Source organism: Lepisma saccharinum, chromosome 6 (assembly GCF_977018435.1).
Source record: "Lepisma saccharinum chromosome 6, izLepSacc3.1, whole genome shotgun sequence".
Taxonomy (NCBI): Eukaryota; Metazoa; Arthropoda; class Insecta; order Zygentoma; family Lepismatidae; genus Lepisma; species Lepisma saccharinum.
Window position 1 is genome coordinate 92,707,667 of NC_139234.1, and position 14,031 is coordinate 92,721,697.

Genomic DNA, 14,031 nt, shown 5'->3' on the forward strand with positions numbered 1-14,031 from the left:
TTTTTAGGACTGGGTTGCTACGTATGCTAGTTCAGAAGATGTCAGTAGCTTATTTGGCGTTGTGATTCAATTCTTGAAACTCAATGCAAAGAGAATGGAAAATGTGTATGGTAATACTTACGCATCCCACTCTACAATGTAGGAAGGACGCTACGGAGAAGAGACTATAGCCAGCAACATATGAAAAATATCTTCTTTATAACACAACAGAAAACATACTCTGTTTTAAGTGTAATCTCTAGAGAAAAGATAAAAATACATATTGACGAACAACTTAATCAACATTTTAGTGATTTTACTTTCGGTGGAGCCTGGCAACACTACATTCGTGTGTCATTTATTGGTTGGAAAGCAGACAGCAACCAATGTAGGTGTATATTTTGAAGTTCCATTTAAAGAAAAATGTTTATGTGATCAATATCAATATCTGTGAACTTTTTATATTTGTATTAATGAAGTTGATTCTCTTCTAACAATGAATATTTGTGTTGCATAGTCGATTATGTTTGCTAGAAGGCGGAGTTTAGTGTAGACAGATACTGTGTAATCTTTGTCGAACTTCCATTCAATTTGTATAAGGAAGAACCTCATTTGTGACACGAAAACATGCAAGCTATGAGTAATCGTATCGCACAAATGTGACCATGAACCGGAAGGTCGTTGGAGTAGATAAAAGCGACGACAGATACTCGTAAGACTATTACTCTGTTGTCCGTACGACGAGTGACTATGACAGCCGGTAACAGTGAAATGCCAGCCCATATCCCGATCGTAGTAGACGAGGAAAAGTTACACGATGGAGCAATGCAGATAATTAATACCTTGAGACCAACGTGGGAGAAAGACAAAATAAGGTTGAAGGTAAGCCATAATTTTTGTCGTATATTTCCAGTGTGAACAATAATTTGCTTTGCAAATTTGTTTGGCTCGTGCGAGTAATGCTTTCCTGTACTTTGTTCGAAAAATGAAAGTATCGTTTTGTATGTAGTAAAATTTAGCCTTGCACTATATAATATTTTTTTCACTGGTTGCAACCAGAAAATATGAAATATGAGTTAGTATACTAACTATTAATTCAATCAAGAAACGGACGATAATAAATAATATTATTTCCTTAAATAACCCGTGACGAATTACGCACTTATTTATGTTTAGTCAACATTTTCGCGGTGGAATATTCTGCTTTAATTGTAAACAAACAGAGCAATATTTTGAATAGTAGTGTAGGTTAAAAATAGGCATTCATTGTATATCAGTTACTTAATATAGGGTACTTAACAAATTCTTTTTTATAAAAATTGTTAAAATTTTAGGAGCGAATTTACAATATAGAGAAAGTCACCAATTTTGTTAATTTTCGGTATACTAACTAATTTTGGCCTCCAAATGAGGGGCTACCGTCAATGGTTTGTGGGGCTACCTGTGGATGGTTTTTGGGGCTACCCGTGGATGGTTTTTGGGGCTAACATCAATGGTTTTTGGGGCTAACGTCAATGGTTTGTGGGGCTACCCGTGGATGGTTTTTGGGGCTGATGAACAATGTTTCATCAAAATGTACAATTTCCAGACGTGACCCCCGGGTTTTTACAACAGATTCGTGATTAGGAGGCCAAAATTAGTTAGTATATCGAAAATTAACAAAATTGGAGACTTTCTCTATATTGTAAATTCTTACCAAATTTTATTACTCGTTGTATTGGAGGAAGTGAAATGAAAATTCTCAGTTAACACACAAATAGTAATACCTTGGAGTATGATAAATTTCTTGATATTCGAAAGTGTACTTCTAAAATTGTAGTTTTTCTCATTAATTTCGTTAAAAATTAGGGACTATAAAAATAAGGACGCGACCATTTTCACCACAATATCATTATGGCTATTTTCACTAGGTGGTGAAAATATCATGTGGGGCTATTTTCACCAGGTGTTGAGAACAGTATATGTGGCTATTTTAACCAGCAAAATTATTACCTGAATCATACCATAACATTGCCTTTTATCTCATTTTATTATATTCTTGTTACTGTTAAAAAGTTATTTTAAATTAAAAATGGGTATGAGTACTACAGTCACCAGGTAGTGAGAATAGTAGAAAGTGCTGAAGACCATAAATTACATGATCAGGTGTTGGGAAGTATTTACCAAAGTAATTTAATGCTAATAGCCCTAAACCTAATCTGCCTAACCTAACAACAAAAACATTGAGGAATGTAATACCCCTTCATACTCAAGTGACGTATTAGCAGCACCAGTCCATATCAGAACACCATGCAGTATTTTCCCAACTCCATGGCATACAGGAAAAAAAGTACGGTACTACTTTCGTATAATGGAAACACCTATAAATCATTTCTTTCGCACTTGTTTACATTCCTAACATACTATTCTGCATTGCGGAACATTTCTGTAGGTGTAATAATGAATTTCTAATGGAAATAATATCAATTTCTTACATTTACGAGTACTTACTGTTCTTTATTTTTTGCATTCTATAACAGACAATATGGCGATAGCGTACTGGTTCATCGTGCATTGTGCCAGTGTTTTGTCGATTTGGAGTGTGTTTGCAGTGTTGCAACCTTGCTACTTTCGTGCCTGGATTTGAAATTATGCTAATACCACGCGAGCCATTTGGTGTTAACCACTCAAACCATTGACGTTAGCCCCACACACCATTTCCCGTAAGGTTAGGTTAAGTAAGCATAATTTAAAAAATCCTCCACACGTCATCTTATAGTGAAAACACAGCGTGGCTTGAAACACTTACTCGGGGGTTACACGATCTAACACACTGAACATTGTCATTGTGCTCACGTGCAGAAAGCAAATGGTGGCAGCAGCAATAGCATGTCGGAGAGATATTTTCGCAGATAAACAATTGATTTTGCATTAAAATGGATCAAAACTACATTCCCGAACTTCAACAACACTAAAGAAAATTATTTCCGTAAGTACTTTCTTATGTAAAAAGTAAGAAATCCGTTTCCACTATACGAAAGTGCTACCCACACATCCATGTAGCAGGGCATGCCAGGATGTAGATCATCATGCACATACAGTTTAAATCTGGTGAAAATATCTCAAAAGCTAGCTTCACCACCTGGTGAAAGTAGTCACTCTGATAAAAAAAGGCAGCGAGTATTTTCACCAGATGATGAGAATAGCACTAGTTTAAACAGCAAAATTATTACCTGAATCACACCATAACATTGCCTCTTTATGTCATTTTATTATATTCATTGATAGTGTTGTTGAACTTACTGCAAATTGGTTATTTTAAATTTAAAATGGGTGTGACTACTACTGTCACCAGGTAGTGTGAATAGCTGAAAGTGCTGAAGACCATAAATTACATTAACAGGTGTTGGGAAGTATTTACCAAAGTAATTTTACTAACCCTAAACCTGACCTGCCTAACCTAACGAAACCATTTAGGAATATAATACCCTTTCACACACATGTGACATATTAGCACCACCAGTCCATTTCAGAACACTATGTGGTATTTTTCCAACTCCATGGCTCAGAAAAAAAGTACTTTTCTCTTGCACGAAAATAAATACATAATTATGTAAGTTTTGTACACATCAGCAACAAATCCGTGTAGCAGTCCGGGCCAGGTTGTAGATCATACACATGCAGTTTAAAATCTGGTGAAAATCAAGAGCTAGATTCACCAGTGGGTAAAAATAGTCACTCCAAAAAGAAAAGAAAAATATATTGCTACAATTTTGAATGTAATAAGTTATCATGAACCTGTCTAAAATTTTGAACCCAAAAACACGAAAAAGGATAATCATTGTTACATCATAGAAACTTTTTCCCAGTTCTTATTTATTTCTGCTTCTTTAATGCTGTCTGTATCCTTTAAATCTTAGGAAAATTGTACTCTATGTAATAGCTTATGCAGATTGGTTATTTTGTCACCAAATTTTCCTGTAGCCTATGTAAATTTTATTATATTTATATTTTGGTGCTTATGCTTTCCTGTAACAATTTCCTGTAATACTTGGTGCGTCAGCATTAATCTTATACTGTTATTACATAACTCAAGGAAGCCTTTCTTTGGCAGTAGTATCTCCTCTATAACATATTATATTTGGACCTGTTCTACTCTGTATAACATTCACCTTTAACATGGTATTTTTTTAATATTCTGACTATACATTGCATTGCATATTGCACACTGTCATTAATAAGTTGCTGTTTTAAGATGCGACATATTTTCTGACTTGTGATTTTCTTTACCACCATAGAACAAGTATTGCACACTGTAAATGGTGACATTTATATTAAACAATCTATATTCTATCAGAGTTTCGTTTTCTATAGCACTGAATCTATTATTCTTTTATATCTGTCTAATGGAAGTGAAAAATCTACGCATTGGTTGTTTGCAACAAGTATATTGTAACTGTGACACATTCTATTTATTGGTGAGTTTTTATATTTCTGGGTTTTTGAAATTTTAGAAGTTAGAATATTTCTATTACACAGATTATTTTTTCTTATATTGAATTGTATTTGACCGAGAAAGGAGCTGTTGTCTAAGACACCATTAATTGTTTTATACAAGTACAACTGTTCTAATATTTTCCTCCTATTACTAAGACTCTTAAATCCAAATAAGTCAAGCAGATTATTATAATTCATGTTATTTTGTCGTGGGGACATATATTTTTTTGTAAAACAGATCCCTTAGGAACCTTTTCTGAATTCTTTCTATGCTATTTTCGTACGATCTATACATTGGAGACCAAATAACGGATCGGTATTCAAGTCTACTTCTTACTATGCTATTATATAAGAGTTGTAATACAATGTATACTCTTAAAATCTCTAGAATTCCTTATAACAAAACCTAATGATCTGTAGGCCTTATTTACCATATATGATATGTGTTCTTTGAAGGTCAAAGCAGAATCAATGCGCGAATATGGAGTATGTGTTGAGGCATGTTCTAAAAAATGGAAATAATATGTAAAAATAACTAAAATATGGGCCAAAACCTAATATATGTATGAATATGGAATATAAAACGTATTTTTTGAAGTCTACATGGCATGATGCGCAAAGATTATACAAAATATTACTGATTTCAACTTCATATAAATATGTATTTACGTATAAATCTGTTCCCTGTTAATAAAAAAATGGGTAAATGTTTACTATCCTTCGGACACCTATAACTTCTGAGTTTCGTCAATTTTTGACATTTGTACTTACCTATCTGCTTCGCAGATCATTTTTTAACGTGTATTCACGTTTTTTTGATCAATTTTTTTAAGAAAAGTGTTTTTGTAACTGAAGAACGTACGTTTCCGCAAATGGTTTGTGGGGCTGTGCGAGAATGGTGTGTGGGGTTACGCATATTTTTTTCGAAACCATTTTTTAACTATTGTAACCTATTGTGACCCTACCTAACCTTACCGGAAATGGTTCGTGGGGCTATGTATGAATGGTTCGTGGGGCTATGTGTCAATGGTTGAATTTCCACTATGAAACATTCCCACATCACACAAATCACCTTCCAGATGTTAGACAATACTACAGGAACTTATTACGGTAAGTAGTTTCTTCTGTAGAAATCTGTCCGAAGGATAGTAAACTAGTACCACAAAAGGAATTAATCTGAAATTTATTAGTGTTTTTAATTCCATTAAGGTTTAAATGTTTGTGAATGCATATTATTATATTATGTTTCACAGACGAATTAAGTAAAATTTTGCTACATTTTTAAAGCATCACAAACGTAACATATTTTCGTAAAGGCTGTGCGGAATGTTACTTGGAGAAGTGAGGAAATGGATTTCGTCTGTATGGGAAAGGAGATGAAACTAAGAGAGAGTGGCTTAAAAGAATGAAGCTTTTCATACATTCAGGCTATCTCATCATACTCAAGTTGTTTACACTTGTTAGCAGACACCACAAAGTACTTGATAATTCTATGAATTCATTTCAGTGTGAATATTTAATCCAATCCCATCTTTAAGACATTAGATTTTATGTGAAAAATGTCACACACATAACACTGGAATGCCCCTTGTACAAATTATACCATGTCAATGCTATGAAATAGTATTGGTCACACTTCCAATTTTTACAGTAAAAAAATAACTTAAAAGACTTTCCGCAAAATGAAGCTAAGGAAAACAATCTATATATAGACTCTGCCGCAAATAAACATTCCATGTTAGGTAAGTTTAAAGGTGAAGTACCCCCTGCATACAGAACAATACCATGAAGGCACATTTAGGGGATTTGGTGGTAGGGCCCAACAATATATTCTCGATCTCGGTCAATTTGGAGGTGATGTGATCAACACCATGCTCCAGCCAGCCCCCTTTACCCTCCAGGGTTGCCCCAGGTACACATTTATTTGAGGCTGGGTGAGCCCCAGACAAGGACAAGGCCGGTAAAATTCCGACCTTTGAATACCCACCCCAGGAATCAAGCCCATGTCTCCTACGTGGCAGTTAGACACCCTACCTACTAGAATACCGCAGCTATAATTACATGCTGCAAAAAATATTTTCACTGACAAAGCATCGACAATGGATTGTTTGATGGCCAATAGCCCGCATAGACTAATAATAGCACAAAGAATTGGTGTCTATAAACATGACTTGCTGCAATACAAGAACCGTTAATTTTGCAATACCATCTCTATATATAGATCCTCTGCAAGAAAGGCCCAATTTTAGAGAGTCTATATATAGCTCCACCACAGTTAATGGGTTAAACGTAACACTCCTATTCAAATAAAGCCAATCCCATATAAAATAAACTGTTATCAAGGAATACATACACATGTCTTGAAAGTGTGCATTTCCTGCTCTGCTATGGCTGAAGATGCGAAAGGATATTCATGAATGCTTCAGTATCCATGCGAGTCCATCCAGTTTATTGTATCCTGAAATACTTCATCACTTCTTAAAGACTAAATTATAAGTAGGGAACGGATTTATATGTGGTAAAAAATCTGATAGATATGTAAATACATATTTAATTATTTTCACCAAAATATGGACTTAAAATTGTAAAACAATATGTTTTCAATAATGTAAGATATTATACGAGCTACGTGAAATACAGTCTTGGCATTGTGACGGACTCTGTTCCTACATTGTCAAAATAACGTTTGTAACAATCAGGAGCCGATGCTTGAGCCCTCATTCTCTATTGTTGATACAATTGTAAATAAACAAGAATTTCAAATGTTTTACAATAGCAAAAGTAAACAGTTGAGAGGTAAAAAAAAGTACAGAAAACTTGTAATTAACGCAATTGGAGAGTATAAATTTTCATTTTTTATGATTGCTTCAGACTTTGTCAGTTATTCGCAACAACTTCACCCAATTGTTTCTGTCACATGGAATCATGTAGTTATTGCACAAATATGTTAGTATATGTTGAGAAATGTTCTGAAGTATGGAAATAATATGTAAAAATAACTAAAACATATATGATATGAGCCAAAACCTTACATACAAGGTACATTCAATATATAACTGGAAAAGTTGTATAAAGAATCGAAAATACAACCATGTTTGGTGTTTCTTTTTTATTTTCTGGTGATGTCCTAGAACCATTAACAGATGGGCCTGGCACGCCTGCCTCACGAACGGGATGCTGAAATCAGTTAAACAACGTGGCGGCACCCTTGCAGGTTTGCACCAACTTGGAGCAGTGAAGCGTCATTAGATTTCTGTTAGCTGAAGGATTGAAACCAATCAAAATTCACTGTCGGATGGCAGTGCAATATAGTGAAAGCTGTTTGAGTCGATCACAAGTGTACGAGTGGGCAGAGAAGTTCAAACAGGGTGTAACAAGTATTCAAGATTCGCCACGTCCAGGATGCTCTCTATCTCTGCAGTCACGGAGAATAACATTGCGAGAGTTGACGAGTTGATATGGGAAAACAGGTGTATTACGGTGAGTGAGATTGCATCAAAGATGAACGTTAGTGTCGGATCAGCCCACCATATTGTTCATGACGTACTGATGTTCAAGAAAGTGTGTGCGAGGTGAGTTCCAAAACATTTGACACCAGAAATGAAAGACAGGCGAATGGATGAGTGCGGGGAGCTTTTGCGACAGGACGAGGCTGAAGGGGAGGCATTTCTTCACCGTTTTGTCACGGGCAATGAAAGTTGGGTACATTTTTACGAACCTGAACGAAAGCAATGGAGTGGCGACATTCTTCATCTCCAAGACCCAAGAAGGTGCGAGCTGAAAGAAGTGCTGGTAAGGTCATGTTGAATTTATTGAATGTGCCTTGTATGTACAAATATGGATAATAGAAACTGAATTTTTTGAGTCGTACATGCCATGATGTGCAAACATAATACAAATTATAACTGATTTCAGTTTCATACATGAATATGTATTTACATATAAATCTGTTCCCTGCTTATGAGAATAATTTCTCCATTCACTTAATTTACACATAATTCACATAGGCATGTCAATTTATAGGCAAAGCAAGCATAATAACTAATGCAAACACACTCATATTCCTCCACTATCTAACAATTTGAAATAAGAAGTAAAAATCAAAATATTTAATTAGTGTTGAAGAATTTTATGATTTATTTTAGTGTTGGCGCTGTGTTTTGCTAATATCTTTATAAAACTTCCTCCTTTGTAAAGTTGTGATTCTCTATGATGGGAAATTTTAGATTATAGGAATGGAATCGAAAGTATGCACAAGTATATTCCCTTCCAATAAGTATCTGTGTATCCAACAGATTCCCCTTGAAAAATTTTTCCAAACCTAATTTATTTGAATGTACTAAAGATGGCTGATGAAGTCTTTGCTGTCAATAATTGTTTGATTATTATTAGAAATACTTTATCACTGAATTTATTCAGTTCCTTCCTATGTCTTTTCCACCAATCATATACTGTTGCACAACCTGCCACTTGCGGAACATAGTGGTTTTTTGAAATGGAGGTGATCTATCCTGAAATTAATGGCAATAAGAACTGTTGAGATATAGTTCTCCAGCAGACTTTAGATCAATGTTTTTCTTCAGCACTTAGATCCATTTCAATGACTTCCTTGCCTAAATCAAGCAAATATGCTAGATTATGTGCATCATTTATAGCCTTGTCATATCTTCTCTTGATTTTATTTTTGTTGCCTGATCACTAACTGCATTCATTAACTCTCTCCAAGCATCTGTTCCTTTGTACTTTATCTATGGATACTGAAATGGACTTAGGCAATTCCTCTGGAATTTCTTTTTAATGTTAGATTAGATACTTGTGGCTTCTTATCAATCACGTTATGATTTTCTTCACAAATTTGTTACTTGGTTGGCCAGTTCTTGGTGTATGTTTCGAGGCACTCCATAATACAGTTGAACCTGAGTTATATGTATGCCAAGATGAAGCAGAAATAATACGTATAACTGAGAATTACTTACAAATCAGATTACCATGTCATATCTCTATTAAAATACTATAATTGTATCTATTATGAGGAACAATATACAGTATAATACAGGTTATTTCTGTCATAAAGTGGTAAATTTAGGAATCTAAAAGTTTGATTATAATACATTAAATTTGCCACTATATTAGTTTTATGTGGATTTATATACATTTTACTATCTGGTCAAACATGTAATTTTCCCTCTTTCTGTTCTTCATGGCCGACTAGTAGCAACTAAAAATGGTTCACAACTGAAGGAACCACTGTTCTGTTTTTATTATGGAACATGGCAAACTTCAGCTATCATCAACTTTTTAACGTGTGCACTGTCATATCTTGATTACGTACAAAAGAAAATGCATCTTACGTTCTGAACAACTGCAGCAAATCTTTCTCCTCTATTTCATGCCGCCTCTCCTGGCATTCTCTGTGACACTCGTCTTTCTTGCAACTCGAGACCGACTGCTGACATGCCTGCCAATCCTGTATCATATTTGAAGGAAACTCACCTTTGTAAAGACAAGAAATGTGTACTTCTGTGGCATTGTTGTAGCTTGGTTACATACAAATCAACTGTATTTTTTGAAAATTAGTATGTATAACACCAAATTATGTATAAATGCATTACGTACTAATGACATATACTTAACATGTTTTTAAATTATATTTTGTCGGGATCTACATAGGGTTACCAGATCGCTGTAAGGGAAATGTAGGACATTAAGTCAAAATGTAGGACGCAACACATTCTCAATAAATAATACATATTTCTGTACAACACGTTAGAAAGTAGTTGAAAAATGACACTTTTCAGTTTTTAAAAAAATATTTCACAACGAATGTTTAAATGCAAAATTTCAAAACTTGCAATCATACTAATCAATGCACCTCTTACTACTTGATTTAAGTGGTACTTCTCAGAGGAGACAATTTTTATCAAACTCGTTGAAATTATAGGGACCAATACCAAACATTTTACAGACTTTATGAAAAAATAATTCTCTCGTGAGTCTGTTGTGCTGATGGTAATGAAAGTACTCTCTCAACATTTGAATTATGACCTACAATGGCAAATAAATATTCAGCAATTACTGTAATTTAAAATGGTTTCATCTTGGGTAGTTTTTAGTTCAATAACAGGGTGTCTACCAAAATAATACATCCAGAAATCTTGACTTTTTCTGGACTTTTCTAGATCTTACTTAGGTAAAGTTGGAAATTAGTAATTAAGAAAATAAATATTTATTTAATGAAAATCCCTACCAAAGGGCCAGTTAAGATGAAAACTGAAGCTGAATTTAAGAAGAGAATTAGATCTGCTATTTGGTATTAATGCATCCTGAACTGTGTTTGGCAGATAAGCAAGGCTTTGGAGTCTGGACTCAGCCAGTATAATCTTATGTAGGGTTTGTGTCTGTTCTTCCTATATGTTTATGACTATCCATTCATCCATCTTATCTTATTATTCATCATCATCTTCGCGATTAGCGAATGGGACAGAAAAAGTTAAGTAAAATAAACTAAATCAACCAATCAATAGCAAAATTCTTGACCACAAGAATGATTTGTTGCCTTTTTATTGACTTCTTGACCTACTTGTGGTTTTCTTTACTTTTTTCTTGACTTCCATGACTTTCTTGACTGGCAGACACCCTGAATAACTTTGTTCTCTATGCCCCTGCTTTACAATCAAATTATATTGAATATTGAATAAGAATGGGCAACACCTTGTTCCATCAGTATAAACCCTAAGGCAAAAAATTTTTAGGCATTGAACGGTGACGTTATCAGAAAGTGGTCCCATGACTTTGTTCATTAATTGCTTCCATTTTCCCGTTTGTTTAATAGCAGGATAAACTGTATTCTTTTTCTGCAATGACTGAATCAAAATAAATTTCACTATTGCGTTTAGAAGCGCAGTCCATAGACTTGTAATTTGCATGACTTTTTTCTGTTGCGTATTTTCCTAATTAATATTATGTGACACTCAAAATGTAGGACATTTATGATATTTTTCAAATTCCTCCCGGACGCCGGACATAAGGCTAAAATGTAGGACATGTCCGGGAAAATCCGTACGTCTGGTAACCCTAGATCTACAGCAATTTACGTATGGAACAGAATTACGCAGAACTGAGTTACGTATAAAGAAGTCAAAACTGTAGTACTAACGTCGTACCGAAAGTAATGCAAAGCAGTCATAACCTCTTTATTAACTGATGTAGATTGTTGAATTACACATGTAGTTGGAATCACTCTTCCTCTATACAAACCAGCTACTCAACATAGTCACCATGTAAAGCGATGCATTTGCACCATCGTTGAACCCAACTCAAATCCTCTTTGAAAAAAATGTGTGCACTGTTGTATCCACTTCTTCACAGCCACTTTCACCTCATCTGTGTCATCAAATTGTTGTCCCCAAAGACTGTTCTTCATTGGACCAAACAAGTAGAAGTCTGAGGGTAACAGATCTGGGCTGTATGGTGGATGACGGACCAGCTCAATTTGATGATCACCTGATTTGTTGCCAAAGAGGTGTGTGGTCGCGCATTGTCATGGTGAATGTGGATCACTTTCAGATTCTTGTGCGGTCTCTTCCTCCTACTGGCTTCTCTAAGCTTATGGAGTGTCTCAGTGTACCGCTCACTGTTGATGTACGGCCGCGTTCCAGGAAATCAAGGAGAATGACACCCATGTTATCCCAAAAAACAGTCATCATCACTTTATTTTCTGATCGCTGGCTCTTAAACTTCTTAGGCCTTGGAAGAGGTGTGCCACCATTCCTTGAAGTGATTGTTTGTTTCTGGATCATAAAGATACGCCCACGTTTCATCCCCTGTCACCATATCAGGAAAAAAAAGTGTATTCATAGGCTTCAAGCACTTCAAGCATCCCCGCAGTAATTCATGCTACGAGGGTCACTTTATATTTTGAGCCTAACAATGAAAAACAGGAATTTGGCATTGAAAACTGCTTTATTGTTTTTCGAAGTATTCTCCTTTATGGTCAATACACTTTTGCATTCGTTCGAACCATTTGTCAAAGCAGTTTTTCCAATCTTCTTGAGACACCTCCATAATATGGTTTTTGAACGCATCGACGGCGTCTTCCGCCGACGAAAATCGTTGTCCACGCAATTTATTCTTGACATTCGGGAACAAGAAGAAGTCATTGGGTGCCAAATCAGGACTGTACGGCGGATGACCCATCAATTCGATTTTTTGACTGTTCATAAAGTCGGTTGTTAGACGAGATGTGTGACAGCTGGCATTGTCTTAATGAAGAATGATCCGACGGCGTTTGTTTGTTTTCCGTATTTGACCGAAGACCTCTGGCAAACAAATTGTTGTGTACCATTCAGAGTTGACCGTTCTACGTTCCTCTAAAGGCACAGTTGCCACATGACCAGTTTTCCCGAAAAAAACAGGCGACCATTCGTTTCGATGTGCTTCGAACGCGAACAACTTTTGTTGGATTGGGCTCATCTTGAAACACCCATACAGTCGACTGCTGTTTACGTTCCGGCTCATACACATATATCCATGATTCGTCACCTGTTACAATCTTATATACGTCTTTTGAAGCACCACGATTGTATTTATTGAGCATTTGTTTGCACCAATTGACGCGAGCGTCTTTTTGAGTTTTTGTCAAATTGTGTGCGATCCAACGAGAACATACCTTTCTCACAGCTAAATGATCATGTAATATTTTATATATGCTGGTGGAACTATGCCTATGGTTGCCTCAATCTCACAGTATGTCACATGACGATCTTGCAGTATTAGCTTTTGCACAGCATCAGTGTTTTCTTGAACAAAAACTGATTTTGGACGACCTTGGCGAATCTCGTGGGTGAGCGAATGGCGGTCACGATTAAATTCGTTATACCAGCGTTTCACAGTGGCAAAGGATGGGGCTTCATCGCCAAATGTGGAAGTAAGTTGATCGATGCACTCTTGTCTTGATAATCCACGTCGAAAATCGTAAAAACTCATCGCACGAAAATGTTCACGAGTTAATTCCATTTTATTGTTGTCGCGCAATCTCCAAGGTAACATAAACAACACAAATCAAGCTATTGACAAAACATTTGAAGTACGTTATGGTCAATAATGCCAGACGATTCCGTGCAAACGTCAAATCGCTCCTAACTTCAATCAGTATTGCCAAGGCTCAAAATATAAATAGTGGCCCTCGTATTACCAGTTGAGCCTTCTTTAGGAAGGCGTCTGGCGCAAGGATTAATTTATTTTAATTCAATCTTGTATTAATTAATATATATTTTTTAAGGTTAGATATATATATATATATATATATATATATATATATATATTTGGATTCATGGCTTTCTTAGACCATATTTGTCAAAAAAATCTGGCGCCTGAATTAGTTTTATGTGAAGCTCTACTTCCACATACATCATCCTACATGCCTTCATTGGCATGCCTGCACATGCACAGGTGTACCTTTACCTTACCTGAATTACTTTTAGTTTTTTTACTTTTTTAAGCATGAGCTTACCAGAGTTTTGCTTTAAAATAGTTTTAAAAAACATCAGAATATAAAAACAGGGTGGCTACTCACTG

At 35.5% G+C, this 14,031-nt stretch overlaps 1 protein-coding gene across 1 annotated transcript in view; it reads left to right on the top strand.

Annotated features, from left to right (window-relative positions):
• Positions 1-354: 354 nt before the first annotated feature.
• The window catches only part of eas (ethanolamine kinase 1), a 59,293-nt gene continuing 45,616 nt past the window's right edge, over positions 355-14,031 (top strand). Inside the window, exon 1 of the mRNA XM_083124227.1 lies at positions 355-861. Within this exon, the coding sequence (XP_082980353.1) occupies positions 730-861 (132 nt within the window). The 5' untranslated portion in view covers positions 355-729. The remainder of the gene's footprint in view (positions 862-14,031) is intronic.